Raw genomic sequence first — 22,763 nt, 5'->3', positions numbered from 1 at the left:
ACAATACGAATACTAAAAATCTGGACTAAAAATAAGGCGTACATAGGTACAGTTTTCAATTTGTTAGTGGGCATGACGTAAAACAACGAAGCAAAGAATTCAACTTTATTTATAACTTATATAGGACAATGCTGTTGATTAAAAAATACTCCATTCCAGGACCTTTTGTTTTCCAAATAATTAATATTATTGTTTCAGTTCGACGGGTTCTAACAGAAAGACTTGAAAGCAGAGAAAAACTGTGTATCTTATAATCGGCATGACTTTATCAGATGACAATACTAATACTAAAATAAGGCTTGCGCATAGTTATATACTTTAATTCAGTCACGGACCAGTGATATCACGGGTGTGTTCTAGTTATATTTAAAGAACATTTTGTACTGTTAGGCGATACTTTATTTTTATAAAAGCATTAAACAGCATAATGAAATATGTATAAACACAACCATTATATAAATAGTTCATTGCACTTATGACACTGTATCTCGAATTTTATAAAGTTTTTTTTTGTATTTAACAAATAATAACTACGGTTTCAGCTGTTTTCCCTTGGTATATTGTTTTTGTATTTCTTGAGATTTTGAAAAGCGTTTTGAACCGCACAATATAAATGTAAATGACATGTATCGACATTTTCGTATGTTTGAGTGCTGAATAGCATGATGTCAAGTGGAATCAAAGGTAATACATTGCATACAAAGATTCATTTCGATGATGCATTTTTACAAATATTTAAAGCGTCCATTCCAATGATGAGACCACAGATCAGTATGAGGACAGTAGCACCAACGTACCCAATACTCTTTGCACTGGTTCTGTTATCTGGTGCACTTATTAACTTTCTTTTATTCCCTGAAAGTTATAAAAATACAATGTAAAGATATGTATAAATCGACATAAAAGGTAAAATAACAAAAATACCGAACTCCGAGGAAAATTCAAGACGGAATGTCCATAAACACATCATACGAATGGATAACAACTGTCATATTCCTGACTTGGTACATGCATTTTTCCTATGAAGAAAATGATGGATTTATTTATTTAAGAGTGAACATTTGATATCTTCTCTCCAGTAGAAAATGATACAACTACAGCTATAAGTCTGTCACAACGTGGTGATTTTGCAACATATATTACTTAAAAGGGGATGGGTGGTGCCCATCGAATCGACTCGAATTTTGAAATTTTATTTCTGACAATCAATTACAAAAAATGTGTTAGAATTACAATTTATACAACAACAAAAAAAAAATACTCATCATTTTTATTTATACGTTAATGAAAAAGACCCCTTTAAATTCGAAAACAGCTTGTTGAGTTTACAACTTATAATTGAAGTAACCGTTCAATTCCCTCAATCTTTTTTTGTTCAAGGTTTTAGGTTTTTATACATCCTTAGGATTTGAGCGTACCTGATAAAACCAGACACGGAAAAGCGGTTCGGACGCATAAAATTTATAAAGCGTTGTTTTAAATTTTTACATCACTTGGTCAATACTGCTGCAGGTTGACTATCAGTCCTCAATAGTATCATCAGCTCAGTAGTCATAACTTCGTTATTGGTACGATTTATAACATCCCTTTCTAAAATTGTCTAGCTTTTCCCTTTTTTCATGTAAGTTAACAAGTTAAAAAGTCCCTCAGGCAAAGTTCGACTTTAATTAATTGGGCTATTTTAAGTTCATTTTTGGTCATGTATATAGCTTTTTGACAGTTTCGGTTCTTGTATATCATTATCTTACAAATATTAAGCGTTTCTGATCGTTATTCCAGAAATGCGTTTTGGAAGCCTGAGATTTTACAGTGTGGTTTTCATTTTTTAAGCTTTCTGTTTCACTTTTCTGCTTTACATGATTGACGAGATTTAAGTTTGAAGTCTTAAAAAAGAATATTGCATACAAGCATAAATGGTATTAGCCAAACAAGTAGGAATGGCTCGAACGAAAAAAAAAGGTGAAAAACGACGAATGAAGGTGCAAAAAAAATGATAAAGAAGGGTTAAGTCGATATCGAAATAATATACATATTAAATGATGATACGTATATTAGATAACCATTTTAAGATTGAATGGTTCACAAAACATGTCTCTTTTGGGGTGATAATCAATATGTACAGACATTTTGTTTTGTTTCTCCTAATAGAGACACAACTTTTAATTTGTACAAACTTAAATGCAGTATGATAGTGCTCATATAGACTAAGTGTTTAATGTTCATTTGAAACGATTTGTAGGCATATAAATCTTGAAAATTATCACGTAACGCTATGTTTTCGTAGTTGCCTAACACAATAGTATAGCTATGTTTATTTTCTGAGACTTCGAAATCATGATGAAGTTTCAGACCTTCAGGCCTGCATTTCCATTTGGTGAATTTCCATTGTCGTATTTCGCTGATGCACTGAGCCAGATTTAAAACGTGCTAGTACTCAATGAAACAATCTATAGGAAGACGTGTCACTTTACTTGGACACATCATTCTGACTCCAAGGCCTACTGATGTAATGCGCGCAAATGTAATGCATCGACTAGTGTTTGCTCTTTCTCATTAATGTCTCATTTATAATAGAGAAGTGAAAGAGGGATATGGGGTATCAATTCATGACATATAATCAGTACATCCACATGCAGCAAAAACACACAAAAGGCAAATGAACAGCACCAGTATTGCTGTACTTTATCTAAATTTTACAGAGATGTCTTCAGCACGGAGCAAGAAACTCGAACCTTATTGCAATTTTTAGACGGCATGTATGATGTTCTCAATGCTCTTCAACGATATACTTATTTGGCTTTAATTTATAACCTTTTTTTGATTTGAGCGTCATTAATTAGTCTTATGTTGACGAAATGCGCGTCTGGCGTATCAAATTATAACTATTGTAAGATATCTGGTTACTTACGTGATGTTTCTGTTTTAGGTATGGTTAATTCTTCGACTAATTTATCAATCTTCGCTTGTAATTCTGTACGATCCATGGGTTGATTTGTAGCGTAGCAGACACATACACATTCTTCAGTGGTATTTTCTAAAAGAAAAGAAAAATACAACAAATCAATTTAGTGTTTATAAAAATGAAGATGACAAGAAATAACTGCCACTTTATTTGAACTTAAGACAAAGTAGCCATTAATGCTTTTAATTGCAGAATTCAAAATAGAAAGCAATGGGCTATGAATTAGTTGTTTTATACCTTACACCGAATTCACTTGTCTGGTGAAGCATGCATAATAGGAATTTCTTACCACGTCGATACACCGGTCTCGCTCTTATTTACGTCAAAGATATGTGATTCCTTCAATAGTTTTTTTGTTACCTTCATTTGTTTTTTCCAAATCTATTTTCGAGGTTAAAATGTCAATGGCTAACAAATCAGTAAAATCCAATATACATGTATATCTATTATGAACGAATTTAGGTAAAAAAAAGATTGTCATTATAACAACCAGAAAAACATAATCTTGTCTAATGCTCGTCAAAATATAATAATACATTATGTAAGAAACTATGGGCCATCGTTCAGCATACAACATTGGGCAAAACCCATACAGTATGGTCAGCTTTATACGGCATTGACATGAAAAAATGTGAAACAATTGAAACTAAGGCATGAATTATAACAACTATTTACAAAACCCCAATATGACAGATATGAACTAACGACAACTATTGAACGAAAGGCGCCTGACTAGGCACAAACACATAAAGTATACGGCGTTATTTGTGAATGCTTAATTTCTTTTGACCTTGGATAGGGGCGTAACAACACAATATAAGAACAAAATATATGAGTTGTAAATGGCTAATGTTTAACTACGCCCCATTCTTTATGGTCCTGTTCAAAGTCTGGGCTCTTTTAACAAACAATCTTACGAGTAAAACACTGGTCAGTCATACACATTTCAGTATAACGTACGACAAATGTCTTAGGATCATTTTGTGAAAGGAACCTTTAGTTCAGTGGTTGCCGTTGATTCATGTCTGTCATATTTGTTTTTCGTAAATTATCTTGTTAGAAATAAGGCCGTTAGTTTGCTTACCTAAATTGTTTCAAAGTTTTATGTCGGGGCTTTTTTGGTCAACCAATCGGTATGGATTTTTCTCATTGTTGAGAGTCGTACAGTTGCCTACCCTGTCTAAATCCACTTCATTTGAGCTTCTTTTTCATACAATGTCTCTCTATTTCTATATTAGGTCAATAGATCGACACGAAGTACAATAAACAACAAACTTTAAAACAATAGAGACAATAGAGACAATAACATTAATATAATTAGTTTTAGTGTACCCGTAGGAAATAATTAAAATGATTTATATCAGGGTAAAATACAGGGATTTTTTCCCATTATGTCTGTTTGTTTTGTTCACGCATCGTTGTCAATATAATGGAGTTTGATGAGACTGCCGTACAAGTGAGCTGTTTAGCGCTATTAAACCAGGTTCAATCCACCGTTTTCTACATGAAAAAATGCATGTACCAAGTCAGGAATATGATAGTTCGTTTGATGTGTTTGAGCTTTTGATTTTACCACTTGATTAGGGACTTTCCATTTCGTTTTTTTCCTCGGTATTTTTGTGGTTTTACTTTATACCTGGATATGCTGTTCCGATTATTTCACTGGTTATTGCTTCTGATGTTGTTGCAACCAATGTATTAGTTCTTGTGTCTGTTGTATTATCACTGGTTATTGTTGTTTGCTTTTGATCAGTTGTTTCTAGCGATCGTGTTGTTATCAGCTTTGTTGTACTTTGTGTTGAGGTTGTATCTGCTATAGTTTCCACGGAGACAGTCGATGTATCTTTTGGAACTGCAGTATAAATGTTACATAATATCGTTATCATACGTATTATAAAGGTATTTTTTCTTTAAACTCATTTCGATTTGTTTATGTTTTAAATTACTATCTACTTCCACGCCCAGATTTGGCAATACTTTTTTGTCCACTTCAGTTTAATTTTTTTGTTGTTCCAAAAATGTCGACCTTGAGCATTGCTTAATATTTAGTTATTCTTGTCGAATTGTGCAATTGGTGTAGTAAAATGAGTGCCTGGTTAATATTATTATTACCAATGGATCGATACTTCGGCTGTTAGTTCCCGTTGGTATCAGTAACCCTGTAGCAAATATTTCGGTGGAGGCACGAAAATACGGATATTGTGTTTTTTAAATTTGCTATTAACAAATTTTCAAAATTATTTTAAATAAAGAGATACATCTTCCTCATCAAAAGTTCTAATACCTTGCTGGCTTTGGTTATACTTTTTGTCCATTTTGATCTGATCAGCTCATCAATTTTGTATTTGGGTTTTGATTTTCAAATATTTTGTCCTCGATCATCAGTAAAGAAACATTTTTTGTCGAAATGCACATCTGGTGTAGTAAACTTGGTAAACTTGGCACCGTTATTATAATTACTACCTCTGGGTCGATATATTGGACTGTTCGAGAGGGTAGCAATAGACCAGGAGTCAATATTTCGTTACTTGCATGAAAATACGTGGATAAATATTGTGTAATTGAAATTTGCGTTGAAAAAAAATTCCAAAGACATTCTAATTAAAGGAATAAATTTGTCTCATGCAATGCTCTATTTCCTTGCATGGCTTTGGCTACACTTTTTTCAATTTTGATTTGATGAGCTCTTCATGTTTAAATTAGTTTTCGGTTTTCAAATATGATGGTCCTGATCATTACTAGAGAAGCAGATATTTTTAAAATGCGCATCGAGGGCAGGACATTAGTACTGTTAATGTTATTAGTAAACAACAGGAATCGTTACGATATGCCAGAAGCTTTGTCTTGTTTTTTATGTCTCTTCCTCCTTATGAACGTTCGTTTGATGGCAAAGAGATGTATAATTACACTACTCAACATTAAATATGAAACAATGATACAACAGTGGTTAGCCGCAATATTTATAATAATCCAATTAGGAAAATTAGCACAATGTTTCCAAAACAAATGATGGGGAAAGACTAGCCATGCTTATGTTATTAAGACAAACTCATAGGTTCAACTTTTCATGTCAACTTAAGGTGGCTCGGGCGTCCTTCTAAAAAAAATCCATAGAATATTTGAGTAAGTTGTCCAAATGAAGTTTTTATCATGCTTTTTTTTCTCAAAAATATAATAAAAAGTATGGATCACCGAAATTTTTTTCACGCTTCCGGTTGTGCAAAATAGTCGGAACTTGTACAGATTATGCATGATAAATTCAATTTTGTGTGATAAAAAGCAACTTCATGACAGAATTTTAAGATAAAATGTGAGAAGATACCTTTATAAAATGCTTGCAGATAAAAAAAAAATGGGGTCACAGAACTTGTTTTCTTGCTACATATTAAAAAAGGTAAATTCATAACACTATCTTTTATGAAATAACTTTATCTGAGTTATCTCCCCTTTTTCTTTGGGCAAAGTTGAAAAAAATGAATCAAACACAAATATGTTTTTTTTTTTTTTTTTTCAGACATTACAACCGTAAATATGATAAAACACCTATTTTTCTATATTCACATCAAAAGTCTTGCACACGAATTATAGACTACACTCATAATTTGCACATGTCATTAAAGATCTAGACCGGCTGTTATCTGCGACTTCAAAATCCAAGATAGAGGAAGACACTCGAGCCACATAAGATAAGCCAAATTAATTATTTTAAAATTTGAAACTGCTAGTGGATACATATTTGGTATACTGATGTCTTTCAGCATCCAGTCAATTGCAGCATAATTAAGTATATGGCCGGTGAGGGTCACAGTATGTCTGGTTAATGGTTACATTCTTTTTCTGTATGTGAACTAGCGTATCTAGTCGGTTAAATATTTGGGCGGTTCTTATTTTTGGCGGATTCAAAACTTTTATCAATACAAAGTCCTAAGAACTCTACACTAGTATCATAGAAAATAGTTCAAAAAATAATTATTCTTATTAAAGTAAACAAAAATGCTCATTGTTAGTACATAACCCGTGACAAGTATTTTTCAGTGACTGATGAAAAGAGGACGCAATCGAGGTGCAATTAAAACAGCTGTGGTAATCCATAAATAGTGGTTTGGTTTTATTAAAAGTTAATAAATCAGCCAAATTAAAGTAACTAAAAATTAAAAAAAAAAAACCAATATGAGTCCATATCGACAAAGATCAGTGAAATATTTTCGTTCACATAATAAGCTTCTTAAGTTTTAAGATTATCATTTGTCAAAATAAAAAAAAAGATTTTTAAAGTTAATAAACACATTTATAATATTAACTTTTAATGTCAATTTGGGCAACACTAGTGTAGCGATGTTAAAAAAGTAAAATTACAAAAACACTAAACTCCGAAGAAATGAGACTGAACTAAAAGTGAATAAGACCAGATGCTTCGATATGATAAGCGTCTCCTGCATTAGTATTTAATAACGATTTTTAAACGTCAAAACAATGGTTTAGTGTGCTGAGAAATAGACACATCATATCAGTCAACCAATTCATGATGGTGATCGTACTTATGCAGCGTCGATTTTAGACGTTCTTCCGTTTGTGTAAGCAGTTTCTGCGGTAGGAGTATAATCCTGCAAACGAATTTATGAATAACATTAAATGTTTCAATTAAATAGTACTATATGCGCATTTCCACAAATAATGTCTCTCCAGTGATGATCGAGCCAAAATATTCGAACGTCCAAAATCTTAGATAAAAGTTTGAAAGCTGATAAAACAGAACCTCACAAAAACTAAGGCATTTCCCTTCAAGTATTGAAGTGCTGGCACACAAGCGTCACCTACTACTTGAAATATGACAACACTATTTTGTTTTACAATGGGTATGTTACTGCCAATCAAATGTAAGTTGAAAATTAGAAAGTTGAAATCATCACGTTAGTCAAAGATTTTATTCGAAGTTGTCCATTTGTGTCAGCATCGCGGAAAATGTAATTCAAACATGAAGCAGTCCGTATAGTTTCGATAGTAACATTAATATAAATAAAATATTGAATTGAATTGAATTGAATATATAATCAAAGTCATTGAAATAAATGAGATATGACAGATGTGTCAAAGGTATCAGGCGTATAATTTGACACGCCAGACGCGCGCTTCGTCAACATATGACTCATTAGTGACGCTCAGATCAAAAAAGTTAGAAAAGCATAACAGAAAAGCATAACAAGTATAAAATTGAAGAGCATTGCAAAAAGTTGTGCCAATCTATGCCTCGGATAAAAAAAATCCTTAGTTTTTTGAATAATTCATAATTTTCAAAACAATAAATTTATGAAAATGACTATATAATTGATATTCTTGACAACACCGAAGTGCTGACTACTGGGCTGGTGATACCCTCGTGTTGACTAAAATATTATTGTGCATATAAATATCTACCTACATTTGAAGTAGCACACACCAGGTGCTTCATAAAAACAGTCATCATCACGCCATTTATTGTCACTGATAGGTATAAGTTTAACGCAATTGTGGTTCTTTCCACCACCTGGATATCCAGATTCCCAGTTTGTCCAATTCTGTGATTCACCCTCGTAGTTCATGAAGTCTCCTTCAGTATTTTTGTCATTCACGCCAATAAAATATCCAGAATAGGAACCTGGCCTAAAGTCATAAGTTATCTGTCAGCTCAAAATCTACAGTATTTTCAATTTGAAGAATCGACCATATGCTTTTAACTTATTTCCTCATCATAACTTTTAGACTCACTTCAAAATATTTTCTTTAAAACAATCGTTCTGAATATGTAAACAGTGTTTGTTAATTTACACGGACAAAATAAATAGTTAAAAAGGAACAAAATATACCAGAGGGACATTCAAACTCATAGATAAACGGACAACGCCATGGCTGAAGAGAAAAAAGACAAACAGACAAATCATGGCACACAAGGCACAATATAGAAAACTAAAGACGACACAAGGAACATATCCGATATATGAAAAAGGATATTCCGTAACTGTCAATTAACTCGTGATGGCGTCCGTAAAATTAACGAAGGGATAATTACAACTTCACCAATTGGAACTCTAGGTTTTACAGCTTCCCTGTGAGCAGAAACCTTCTATCAGGGCAATCATGACAAGAAATACAAGCCCGGAAAATTGTCTCATACTCCGTATTCAGGCGCTGCTGGAATGTTGCTTCATAGAAAATGAAAGTTTACAATTGGGGAGTTGAAATCATCTCTTTTGTCGTAAAGCATTGTCAATTTCTAGATATAAGTCAATATATAAGATAGACTTAAATGCATCTGTTGTATCCTTTAGTTTAGTGAGAGACTATTATCTATATAGCGGGAAATGAAGTTAAAGTATATTGCTAACTTCTTTTCTTTCTTCCTAGAAGTTCTTGTATGAAGTCAGCCTCATAAAAATAAAGGAACAAGTCGACAAGAAGAGAGATATTATTGGTTGTTGTAAAATACTTCTTCCAAACGTAACAAATATGTTGTCAATCAAGAAATCAAGCAACTTGATAATGTCAGTTTAAAAAAAAAAATGTTTTAATCAGAGTGATTTTATTACAAAGTCAATTTATCCCTCCCTTAGACAAGATACTTGTATCTACGTTGGCCATTATTTTTTATGAAACAAAGCAATACCAACTCTTTCAATTTGTATTTTAGTTTGGGATAGGGAATACTTGTGTAAAGTGTAAAATATTTATGATTTGATACTTTTGCAAGATAAAAGAGTCTTAGATTGGATCTTTATATTTTTAAGTATCCACATCTGATTCACGGCACCTGCAGAATAGGCTTTAAAGACCCAGCAATATACCGTTGTTTGTAAGGACACTTTTGTAGTTTATGTATCCAATACAGTGATGGAAGATCCAGTTTTTTTTTTTTTTATCTTTGGTTGAAATTCCAAAGGAACATAGAACAGACCTATGATTATCCAGATTGTCCTCTTTTGTAAGTGTCGTTGGGATATACGTTGAGTTTTCAAGTGAACTGGCAATTCCTAATTCATTTATCAAGTAGTTTATATCATACGATTTTCACACATATCTGACTTTACTAATAATTCTTACTGTTTACAATAACCTCTATCTATAATGAGCTTTGTCCAGTAGTTCTAGAGGAAAATATCTAGTATTCCACATTCCAAACTAAAAGACAAATTGAAAGAGTTGGTATTGCTTTGCTTCGTAAAAAAGAATGGCCAACGTAGATACAAGTATCTCAAGTTGTCTTAGGGAGGGATAAATCCTACTTTGTAAAGGATCACTCTGATTCGAACAAAAAATTCTCTGAAACTGATATTATCAAGATGGTTGATTTCTTGATTGACAACATATTTGTTACGTTCGGAGGACGTGTTTTTCAACAGACTGTCGGCATTCCAATGGGAACAAACTGTGCCCCTTTACTTGCCGACTTGTTTCTTTATTATTATGAGGCTGACTTCAATGCAGGAACTTCTTAGGAAGAAAGATAAGAAGTTAGCACTATCCTTTAACTCTACTTTTCGCTATATAGATGATGTTCTTTCACTAAATAATTCAAAATTTGGTGACTATGTGGAACGCATCTATCCAATCGAGCTAGAGATAAAGGATACTACAGATACAGTTAAGTCGGCCTCATATCTTGACTTACATCTAGAAATCGACAATGAGGGTCGGTTGAAAACAAAACTTTACGACAAAAAAGATGATTTCAGCTTTCCAATTGTGAACTTTCCATTTCTAAGTAGCAACATTCCAGCAGCACCTGCATACGGGGTATATATCTCCCAATTGATACGATATTCCCGTGCTTGCATTTCCTATCATGATTTTCTTGAAAGAGGGTTGCTGCTCACAAGGAAGCTATTAAACCAAGAGTTCCAAATGGTGAAGTTGAAATCATCCCTTCGTAAATTTTACGGACGCCATCACGAGTTGGTTGACTGTTATGGAATAACCGTATCACAAATGATATCGGATATGTTCCTTACGTCGTAACTACAATCCCCTTCCCTTTCTTGAATGTGACCTACCGAATTAGACTATTTACCGGATTTGTTATCACATAAGCAACACGACGGGTGCCGCATGTGGAGCAGGATCTGCTTACCCTTCCGGAGCACCTGAGATCACCCCTAGTTTTTTGGTGGGGTTCGTGTTGTTTATTCTTTAGTTTTCTATGTTGTGTCGTGTGTGCTGTTGTTTGTTTGTCTTTTTCATTTTTAGCCATGGCGTTGTCAGTTTGTTTTAGATTTATGAGTTTGACTGTCCCTTTGGTATCTTTCGTCCCTCTTTTGTTAAAATTTACAAAAGTTTACAAATTTTAGGAAAATTGTGAAAAAATGACTATAAAGGGCAATAACTCCTTAAGGGATCAATTGACCATTTCGATCATGGTGATTTATTTGTAGATCTTACTTTGCTGTACATTATTGTTGTTTACAGTTTATCTCTAACTATCATAATATTTAAAATAGTAACCAAAAACTGCAAAACTTTCTTAAACTTACCAACTCATAGAAGCAACCCAACAACGGGTCGTCTGATTTGTCTGACAATTTCAGGGCATATAGATCCTGACCAGATGAAAAATTTAATTCCTGTCAGATTTGCTCTAAAGGCTTCTGTTTCAGAGTTATAAGCCAAAACTGCATTTCACCCCTATGTACTATTCTTAGCCATGTCGGCCAACTAGGTTGGCGGGAGGAGTCATCGGACACATTTTTTAAACTAGATACCCTAGTGATGATTATGGCCGAGTTTGGTTAAAATTGGCATAGTAGTTTCAGAGCATTTTTGTAAACGTTTGTTATAGGACGACGACGGACAACGGACACCAAGTGATGAGAAAAGCTCACTTGACTTGGCCCTTTTGACCAGGTGAGGTAAAACGATGTTATTTTGGGGATTTTTCTTCGGGGACAACTCTATATTTGATATGGAGGTATGACAAGTGTCTTGCAAAGTACGAAATTCTATCAATTGCGCTATGAATCATTTATTTTTACAATAATTCGATCTTCGTGGCAAACGTATCTCATTTTGCCAAAAAATTTTACAAAATATAATACCACAATAACCTGCTTATGACAAGTTGTCTTCAAAGTATACAAGTTAAAGATGTATAAGGTACAAATAAATAACAGTATCAAATTTAAAACCACTACAAATACATACCAATTCTTCAACACACTGTTAAGGTTATTTGTTATGAAATCTGACACGGCCTTGTTTGGAATAGACGCAAGAGTACCATTGAGCACTTTACACTTATTTAAAATTGCAGCTTCATTTCCTGTTTCAGCTACAATCCAGTAGCAGGCGTCTGAGTTTGATGTACCATTGGATGGACATAAGGCATATGCTATTAGAACAAGAATTACAATTACAAAAAGTTCTGAAAATTTCCTAATTATTTTCCAATTCCAGGAAATCAAAATATCAGAAGTAGAACTTTGAGAACAAGCGTGTTTTATTGTCCCTTGTTTCACAAAAATATTGAAGAAAACTATTTCTTTAATTGAAGCATTATTTTGAAATTGTGTGGAATGGTTTATCCTACCTTATTTTTACTAGTATATGTTTGACAATGCGTTCAAATATTTTCTGTTGTATCATTTCGAAAGGTTGAAAATTTAAGAAGATGAGAACTGCCTTTGGTGTGGTAATTGTTGTTGTTGTTTCACATCAAAAGTTACACTTGTTTCTAATATATTCCGATGTTACGCAGTTGCACTAATGTCTGTGTTGCATACACATTGCCTACAAATGAGATATTTACTGCTAGCTATAAAGCCAGATGTATTGTTCCATTTCCTACATAAGGAAAGATCCTGTACCAAGTAAGGAATGTGACAGTTGTTTTCCATTCGTTTGATGTGTTTGTACCTTTGATTTTGCCATTAGTAATGAAAAATGGTGAACTTTTATAATGATCTCATAAAACTTTATACTTTATAGAGGCATTCATTTTCATTTCGAATTCATAAGTAATATGAATAATTTAAAATCATATTTATATGTAACTGATATCAACAAAGATACCCTTTCAGTACTAAATGCGGTTCTTCATGATCCACTTTCTTTGTTTTGATGTTGTATTCATATTTTGTTCTATATTCCTGAAAGTACCTCATATCAGTGAACCGTTCAGAATTATTGATTTTCTCTTCCAGGATTACATTTATGATTTTGATTTTTTCAAAATAAGAATATATATCACAACGTTCAATAGTGATATTCTCTTTGAAAAAGAAATGTAATTAACGGTTTTAATTTCGTACAAAATATGTTTTGAAGAGAAAATGAATTGAATATTTGCAATGCACAGGTTAAGCTACAGGAGATGTTTTACAGTATTTATCATATTCATTTCTCATATGAATTTATGCACCAAAAGGGGAACTGATTCAGAATATATATCACGTCTGAGTTCTTCTTGTCTTATTGCAAGTGGTGGTTTTCTCATTTAAAGTAACATAAAAGAAGTTTAGTCGTCTTTGTAACAACCTAGCATATGTTGTGAAGTCCTCAGCATTGTGATTTTTACACGATCTTAAATGGTGTAGCGATAACATCAGCATGAACACCCAAGAAAGCTATGAGAGATTTCGACATGAATAAATACACCTTATCGCTATTTGTCCGCCATTGCTGGAAATCACACAGGTTCCCGTAAAATTTTGACGTCATAAAACAAAATGTCTGACGCCACAATGGAAAAGTGATTGTTGTTGACGTCAAAAGTTCAAGCGGACGGGTCAGCCGGGAATAGCGATAAGGTGTATTGTATCTGAAAAGCAGAACATATTTTTTATTACTGCATAGAAAGCACTACATTTTGATATTTGCTGTGAAGACTGTTTTAGTCCCGGTGTTAGTTCGTCTAACAACAGAGCAATCTGGAAGTAATAAACAATAAAAAAAATGTAATTGTTAAAATTCTCACCTCTTTGTGTTGTCAATGTAAGGATGTAAAAGACCTACAAAAATCATAATTGAAATTCAAGTTCAATTTGCTTTTACGTATTCAGTGTTTGTAAACATTGAAAAAAACTTACATTTGCAGATTAATGTAGATATGTACTAGTATTTTCAATATTTCCAATGATGCTTACGATTTTGACAGTGTGTGCTTACACTTCATAATTATCAATCTTTCAGACCGGGGATTGTATCAATTTTTCGAATGCAGAAGAACAATTCTTAAGTTACCAAAAATCATGTTTTGTGAAATCGTAAAATCGGTGTGCACTCCCTTTGCTCTTACATAAAGCTGTACATGATATGAGTGATAATGGTAAATTAAACTAGTTTGTTCTTAGTGACACAAACTAAAATATATGATGGCCGATATTGGCCTCTTAAATAACTTTTTTTCAACAAATAAGAAGGATTCAATCACACTATTCCTAACCCTTGCAGTATTGTTTCTTAATTTGACTTCTTAAAGACAGACTATGTTGACATGACAAGATTCTACCGTAAACGATGTTAGTAATGGCTTTTAAATTATCAGTAAGCAAATGAAATACATATACTGGACGAGAACATGTTAATTTGATGTGAAAAAACCCTGATTTGTACTGGACGGAAACGCTGCGACTGATTTTTAACGTTCTAATACACACGATAACAGTCCGCAGGAAAACGTGTCACCCTACTTTAACACTTCAGTCCGCAGGAAAACGTGTCACCCTACTTTAACACATTCTTCTGAATGCGGGCGAAAAGTCTTTAATATTGCTCCTAAATGACATGTGCTTAATGCCCGCGTCACACTGTCCCGATTATTATATGCGATGGACACACGAATGCGAAAATTGTAAGTTCGTACGAAGTTGGTCCCGATCTCGTTAAAATACCAAAAAGTGACCGAAGCAAGTACGATGAATAACGAAGTCTATACGATGGTGCCGAAATTATATACGATAGCAAAAGATGGACGTACAAAGGTTAACCGAAGACGGGTATTTTAGCTTCATATATCAGCCGAAGCCTACACGATGGATCACGAAGGCTACACGATGGATTACGAAGGCTACACGATGGATTACGATGATGGTGCGATGGCCATACGATGTCTAAAAGATACGAACAGAATTTCGACAACATATCGTTTCTGTACAAGTCTGCCATGCATAATGTCTAATTCTTATAAAACTTAGTTTATTATCCCCTCGCCTACTACATGTAAGTTGCGTATAGATAAAATTGTTATGGACACTCTAGAACCAAAATGCTCAAAACTTGGTATGGTGTTACTTGTTAAGAATATCTTAAGCGCTATTGACTTTAAAGTTCAAAGGTCAAGGTCACAGTGGCAGTTGTAATACAAGGCGATATCACCCTTGTGGACACTCTAAAACCAATATGCTTCAAAAGATTTTAACCACATTTGGTATATTGTTTCTCCTTGTAATGATCTGACATTTTTTACGTTCAAGGACAAAGGTCAAGGTCATGCAGATGGACTTGTTTTTCCTCCTTGAAATAGCATAATACAAATATTAAAGGTATTTCCAGTAACTGAATGTTTTGGTTGATTTCTGAAAAAATAGTTTATGTATCAAATATGCATATTCAATTTACCATTTTCTGCATGTTTCATATACAAATATAGTGTTCATATTTGAGCCCCAATATGTTACATACGAGGGGATGCCACGCATTGCCTTGTTTGAACTGTACAATGTGTGCACTAGTCTGAATAATCACCCATAATTATGCACATGTTTACTCATCTATCTTAAAGGTAAGGTAATGGGTTCGTTGATCCCTTTTATTCAAAAAGAGCTCTTTCCAGGAGAATATCATAATAATATAGACAAAGGGAAGGATGTGCGGAAAGCAACAAATGCGGCAAAATATGACATATAGAAAACAAAATGGTTATGGAGTAAACATTCGTGTGACAACAACTCAGACGATACATAAAAAATCAGAATAATGAAGAAAAAGTTGGTTTCCCTTTATACGTGTACCTGCAGTGTTGGTGTACGAGGCGCGTTTATGATTTTCATTATGTTACTTGATATGAAAAATTGACAAAAATAATATTTTACTTGTAAAAGTAAATCCTGAGCCTGTAATAGCTGCTCTTCTTGTTCCATTTGAATTAATAGAAACAACGCTGTCGCCTTTCTTGTTCTCATAGAATCATATGATATGATCTCCATGTTTTGTGAACATCTTTCTTAACTGTCGTATTAGACTGACCAGTGCATATCGCGCATGGCACTTTAAATGTATTTTAGCGCGAAAATTAACCTACATTTAGCTGGATTTATTGCCGTCGTAGTTCCATCTTGTCGCCTTCGTACTTTTATTTGATGGCAACACGACGGGATTACGAGGTCTTCACGAAGTCGTGTTGCCATCGTAAGACCTTCGGGTATCTTCGTGATTCATTCGTGTAGACATCGTAATGTCAAAACTGCCCGATGGAAACGATGGAAACACGAATGCAATACGATGTGCAAAGATGCATTCCCGGTGACATTACGATGGCGAGGATGGTGATACGAACTCAATACGAACTCTCAACATCGGACGCACCTTCGGGGATTTTTTAACATGTTAAAAAATTTAGAACCCTTCCCGAAGTTGTCCCCGAAGGCTAGAAAAAGTGACCGATGGTTCTACGATGGTTAAAGATGGCACTACGAATAGCCCGATCTGGATACGATCAGTCCCGATTTTGAAAATTTCCATTATCGTGTTGCCATCGGCGTAAAAATCGGCACAGTGTGACGCGGGCATAAAGGAAAAGTTGCATTATCAATTATTTAGTTTTTGGTTTGACATGTGCCGGGATCAAATCCTCGACCAATTGCACTCGAGGTGATGCATGCATGCATTTACATAAAACTAAGTCTTGAATTAACGTTTTTTAATATAAATTACACGTACATCCATAACGTATTATCGACAAATAATATAACATCAAGTGGTTGTTGATCGCAAGCTAATTATCTTTCGAGTTCGTTGCCGAAATTTACCGGATCTGACACAACAAGCAGAGCGCGTGGTACAAGTGACAAATGAGAGAATTAAAAGAGCCATGACATTATTTTTATATACTTTCCAAGTATTCCTATGTGTTAATTAAACTATTCCGTAAAAGTTGTTAAATGATTTGTTGTATTAAATCTGTTATCTCTATTTTCCTTCAAGAGAACGTGTGTTTACATTGTGTCATCATGGGTTTCCTCTAGAACCTAGGACGTCTATTATTGTAGTAGTATCAATGGTATATATATATTCTCTAAAGTGACCAACACAAAATTCCATTAAATTGCGAAAGAAAGTTTAATTTACAACAGTGTTAAAAATTGATCAATAATAGGAATGGTAAATAAATCGATTTCATTGCACGAGAGTTAAAGAGGCTTTATTAAGATCGCACGATTCTTTCTATCAGTTAAATTTGTTCTAACATATATTTAACATTGTCAATAATACCACTACAGTATGGAACCGTTAATGTAATGAAATAAAGTAATCAATAAATAAGCAAAGAAGCAGAACGGTACCATGTAGCTTTATGTCAAAATTTAGCCACGTTTGTATCATATTCAAATGCAAGTTTTCAAACCCCCCAGAAAATGATAAATCATAAAATCGAATTTTATTACCATAAAAAGGAAATCATATCTGCGTTTTGTCTTGAAATGCTACTTCTAATTAGAAAGCTGTTGTGAACATTTGCATTCAAATGAAAGCTGACAGGATAAAAAGGTTAGCTTCAGTTTTATAAATGTTCAGTTTATCATAGTTTAAATGACATACACAGCGGGCGAGCGAGAATTGAATGTTAAATAAATATATTGAATCAAAACATGCATCACGGTTTGATTAAAGGATAACAAAAAGAAAGGTAGATGAACCCCAAAAAAACTAATTAAAAATAAAATCTCTAATTGAAAAATCTACAGAACTATGGAACATTCAATAATTAGTGATTAGTATTTTGCTTTCTGAAAAAGTGCAATTTCCTGTATGCGAGTTTGAGACTTGTAACTCGAGAATGAATTTGTCATGTTAATTGGTAACGAATGTATACTAGCTTGGGTTATTACAAATAAGAGAGAAAAAAAATTAAAAAATCAATAGAAATAATATACATAGAACATATAATTGAGTTTCTAGTCTTAAACTAAAACAAGATACAACCACTAACGTGGCTTCTAACTTGGGACAAACCATATAAAACGGAAAGTCCCTAATCGAAGGCCAACATTAAAATCTTAAACATATCAAACAAATTGATGACAAAAGAGGGACGAAAGATACCAAAGGGACAGTCAAACTCATAAATCTAAAACAAACTGACAACACCATGGCTAAAAATGAAAAAGACAAACAGAAAAACAATAGTACACATGACACAACAAAGAAAACTAAAGAATAAACAACACGAACCCGTCATATATCTGACTTGGTGCAGACATTTTCTTATTTTCTTATGTAGAAAATGGTGGATTAAACCTGGTTTTATAGCTAGCTAAACCTTTCACTTGAAGACAGTCGCCTACAATTCCGTTATATTGACAACTATGTGCGAACGAAACAAACAGACATATAAGGTACGAATGTCAAAATTGTGGTAATTAGTTATCAAAAGTACCAGGATTATAATTTTATACGCCAGACGCGCGTTTCGTCTACATAAGACTCATCAGTGCCGCTCAGATCAAAATAGTTAAAAAAAACAAATCAATACAAAGTTGAAGAGCATTGAGGATCCAAAGTTCCAAAAAGTTGTGCCAAATACGGCTAAGGTAATCTACTCCTGGGGTAAGAAAATCCTTAGTTTTTCGAAAAATTCAAGGTTTTGTAAACAGAAAATTTATAAAAATGACCATATAATTGATATTCATGTCAACACCGAAGTGCTGACTACTGGGCTGGTGATACCCTCGGGGACGAAACGTCCACCAGCAGTGGTATCGACCCAGTGGTGTTAATAGTTATCAAAAGTACCAGGATTATAATTTTATACGCCAGACGCGCGTTTCGTCTACATAAGACTCATCAGTGACGCTCAGATCAAAATAGTTAAAAAGCCAAATCAATACAAAGTTGAAGAGCATTGAGGATCCAAAGTTCCAAAAAGTTGTGCCAAATACCGCTAAGGTAATCTACTCATGGTAAAACAGTCAAAATTGTGTTATAATCTTAATTAATAAAAAACCAAACAAATATTTCGAAAAGAAACACAAAAGGGCACAGGCAAACAAACATAAATCAAAGATAAGAATAAAAAAATGTCATAGTACAATAACACAAGTAAACAAATACACAGCAAAACGCACATAATTAAAAATCAGTTTAGAAGAAGTCCGAGTCCGATGTTAGAATAGGTAATAGAATAAGCTAAGCTAATTGACAATGATACATAACTTAGCAAAGGACTGCTAGCAATAATGGACATGCTAGCTCCAGCCCTGAATTAAACTGATTTACAGATTATGCCAAATCAAACACAATCCCCCAAGTTATGGTTTAAGTATTATGCCATCAAAAAATATACGAGCAGAACATAACCCGTATCTAAACAACCTATATTTGTAATTTCTAATGAATTTGCTCATGCTTTACTTTTTTTCTGAAATTTATCTGTTTCAGTTGCATTATTATTGGTAGTTTGATGTAAAATGCCACCTCATAGGGAACAGGATCTGTTCTGACGTTTCGTATAGGGGAATATTAAAGTAAAATAAAACATAGAATAGTAAAACAATTATTATATAGATATAGGAAGATGTGGTGTGAGTGCCAATGAGTCAACTCTTTATCCAAACAACAATCTATAAAAGTAAACCATTATAGGTCAGTGTACGGCCTTCAACATGTTCGGATACAATGTATGCTATATAAAGACTGACACGCGAGATCTTTAAATCAGACGTTCAGTATTTTATAATTCGTACTCATATTTGATGGTTACTCTAGTTGAAATTTATCAGAAAGATTTGAAGTCATGTATTTCATTTTTTTCATTATATGCTGTTACATATTATGCTATAGTTTCATATTGTATCATTATCTTTTTTCTTAACTTCATTTTATGCAGTGTTTTGTAGACTGTTACAGTGACTTGACTGTTAGTGTTATTGAAATAACAATATGCTATTGATAAGTTTTCAGGGGAGATAACCTAAAATATTATTCTTTTGAATAAAGACTTTTTGAAAGAAAAGTTATTATCTCCCCCATGGAAACTTCCTACAAACATATATTGCAATTTTACACATATTTTACTGAATATGAAATGTTTTAATTCACATAATGTCTGATTCTTATAAATATAGAATACTTTTAGAAAGAAAAACTATATGAAAGCTTAGTTTGGACAATTTAATAGCAATTCAAAATAAACAGTTTTCCTTCAGCATGGAAATGAATATAATATAACTCTACAAACTGATAAACTAATTTTGTCACAACATCATTAAAGTGGAGTTAAAGTCTTATAGGATTGTAAGTATGTTTTATTTTATCACCTTGCACTTTCATGACTTGGCTGTGGTTTTCTACAGCAGTTGGTTAAAAATTCTGACCAGTTGAACAATTCGATTTTATAAAACAAATTGTAATTTTGTCAAAATTTTGAATGAATTGCAATTGGTGGAGAGCAACACTAACAGTCAAGTCACTGTAATTGGTCTATTCCTTGTTTTTCGCCTTTTGCAATATTTTGACTTCAACCAGATAATTTTAACATAATTAGGTTGTCCCCTTATGACCATGTAAAGTGCCACTACATATAATAATAATAGTATTTATATTTTATCTCAAATGCCAAACTCATTTATATAGTAACTATGTAAATGATTTTGCGATTTGTTGTAAAAATAAATATCATTCTTATTTTTAGGAACCTGAATTCTAAGTACGCTACAACACGCGTTCAATTTGTAACATAAATTGAGTTCGTGTATATCGTAGTTGCAGGATAAATTGCAATTTAAAATGCATTAAACACAGTGAAAATTAGTGTTGTACAAACTATACAAGCCATTAAAGAGTCAGATCAATTGCTTCATTGAAAATCACAATATCTTCAAAAGCTTGTTTAAGAAACAATTTTTAATTACAGTCATATAGATTGCTCATTTACATATATAGGTAGTCTTGTTCTAACTCCATGACATTCATAGTTAGTAAAACTGAATCAATATGGATTTAAAGATACAACGATGAAAGAAAGATGACAGAAAAAAATATGAAATCGTTTCTTTTTCCCAATTGAAATGAATGTTTATTTTGACACATTGAAATATCTCTGCTCCGTTTCCTCTTGCATAATGAAAACTGTAGGACCTTTTAAAAAATAATCAATCTACATAAAACTTTGAAATTCAGAACTGCATTGAAATGAAGGAAACGATTCCATACGTAGATGTTGAAAAATCCAATCTTAGCAATAATATCCCTCCTCCCCCCCCCCCCCAACCCAAAAAATAGATATATAACAACTTGTACACAACAAGAGGTACAATATTTTATCTCATTCCGTTTAATTTTAAATATATTGTTTACAAAATAAATGTTTTAGAATATGCCACAAGGGGTCTACACTAAGAGTCAATATTTATCACCTTATCACAAAGGGCCTAATATTTAATCACTACGGTACCATGGAATCGTTTCCTTCATTTCAATGAAGTTCTGAATTTCAAAGTTTTATGTAGATTGATTATTTTTTTAAAAGGTCCTACAGTTGTCATTTATGCGAGAGGAAACGGAGCAGAGATATTTCAATGTGTCAAAATAAACATTCATTTCAATTGGGAAAAAGAAACGATTTCATATTTTTCTCACTAGAGATATTAAATTTATCACATTTCACCAAGGGCCTATAGTTTACCTCAGTTACAGTAATTAAGAAGAAAAAATACACCTGTGTTCTTTTACCCAGAACAATGAGAAAAAAGCATAAATTAGAAGAAATTCATAGGAGATGACATCATAACTTCCACCACAATGATGAAGGATATAAATAAATAAAAACAATTACAAAATAAATGCTTAATTCACAGTATGTTAACATGACGAATATTTATCAGAGATTTTTGTCTTTCATCTTCAAGCTTCAAAAAGTCGGTTCAAATGCAATTCTGGCATTATATAACGGAGAGTTGTCCGAAATCTCCCAATTGTAGTCATTACACACAATTTTATTTAATGTATTGTATTCCTTATTTTTATTATTATTTTTGTTGAGGTAAATTAATTGAATGTACGATGCCACTTCTTGTGGAGTTTTTATTCCCCGAGGGTATCTCCAGCCCAGTGGTCATTACTTCTTTGATGATATGATAATAATTATAAAACTGTTTACAAAACTTTACCTTTTTGAAATACTGAGGGTTTTCTAATCAGGAGTATTAGCTCCATTTTGCAAAACTTTTTCAACTTCGTACTTAATTTGACCTTTTTAGCTTTTTTTATTTGTGTTTCACTGATGAGCCTTTTGTAGACAAAACACGCGTCTGGCACAAATATAAAATTTCAATCCTGGTATCTATATTTAGTGTTTTACACGTAAGAGGTTTGGCAAGCTTAAAAATCCGTTATCAATTTCACAAAATTTGGTAAGGGACTTTCCGATTTGAATTTTCATTGGAGTTTGGTATTTCTGTTTAAATTACTTTTAATGTAAATAATAAAAAAAAAAACGTTAAGGCTTTTGTGTTTCATTCGTGCATCATTCTTTTCCTGAATAATAAATAGGATAGAAAAGTATAAACTTACCTGAAATTGTGTTGAAGATAACATGATCAATGATACATGCTATCACACC

General features: G+C 33.0%; 1 protein-coding gene and 1 long non-coding RNA gene across 2 annotated transcripts; both read right to left on the bottom strand.

Moving 5' to 3' along the window:
• Nucleotides 1–376: 376 nt before the first annotated feature.
• Nucleotides 377–8,591, bottom strand: LOC139518387 (uncharacterized). Its single transcript, XM_071309939.1, has 4 exons — nucleotides 8,382–8,591; nucleotides 4,599–4,814; nucleotides 2,909–3,034; nucleotides 377–855 (listed from the first exon to the last, which is right to left on the bottom strand). Exons 1-4 carry the CDS (start codon nucleotides 8,539–8,541, stop codon nucleotides 707–709), a joined length of 651 nt encoding a protein of 216 aa, XP_071166040.1. The 5' UTR covers nucleotides 8,542–8,591; the 3' UTR covers nucleotides 377–706.
• Nucleotides 8,592–12,130: 3,539 nt separating this feature from the next.
• Nucleotides 12,131–22,763, bottom strand: LOC139518386 (uncharacterized). Its single transcript, XR_011663327.1, has 3 exons — nucleotides 22,715–22,763; nucleotides 13,902–13,935; nucleotides 12,131–12,317 (listed from the first exon to the last, which is right to left on the bottom strand). It is a non-coding gene; the product is annotated as an uncharacterized lncRNA (long non-coding RNA).

The sequence above is a fragment of the Mytilus edulis genome, chromosome 4 (genome assembly GCF_963676685.1).
Source record: "Mytilus edulis chromosome 4, xbMytEdul2.2, whole genome shotgun sequence".
In the NCBI taxonomy this organism is placed as follows: domain Eukaryota; kingdom Metazoa; phylum Mollusca; class Bivalvia; order Mytilida; family Mytilidae; genus Mytilus; species Mytilus edulis.
Note: the sequence above shows the minus strand (reverse complement) of the source record. Positions and strands in the feature narration are given on the sequence as shown.

What these genes read in the sequence shown, in the direction of transcription:
- LOC139518387 (XM_071309939.1), bottom strand. Translation starts at nt 8,541, where the DNA reads ATGAACTACGAGGGTGAATCACAGAATTGGACAAACTGGGAATCTGGA. An exon ending in TGGTGTGTGCTACTTCAAAT is followed by an intron (nt 4,815 to 8,381) that starts GTAGGTAGATAT and finishes TTTATACTGCAG; the next exon opens with TTCCAAAAGATACATCGACT. An exon ending in ACCTAAAACAGAAACATCAC is followed by an intron (nt 856 to 2,908) that starts GTAAGTAACCAG and finishes TATAACTTTCAG; the next exon opens with GGAATAAAAGAAAGTTAATA.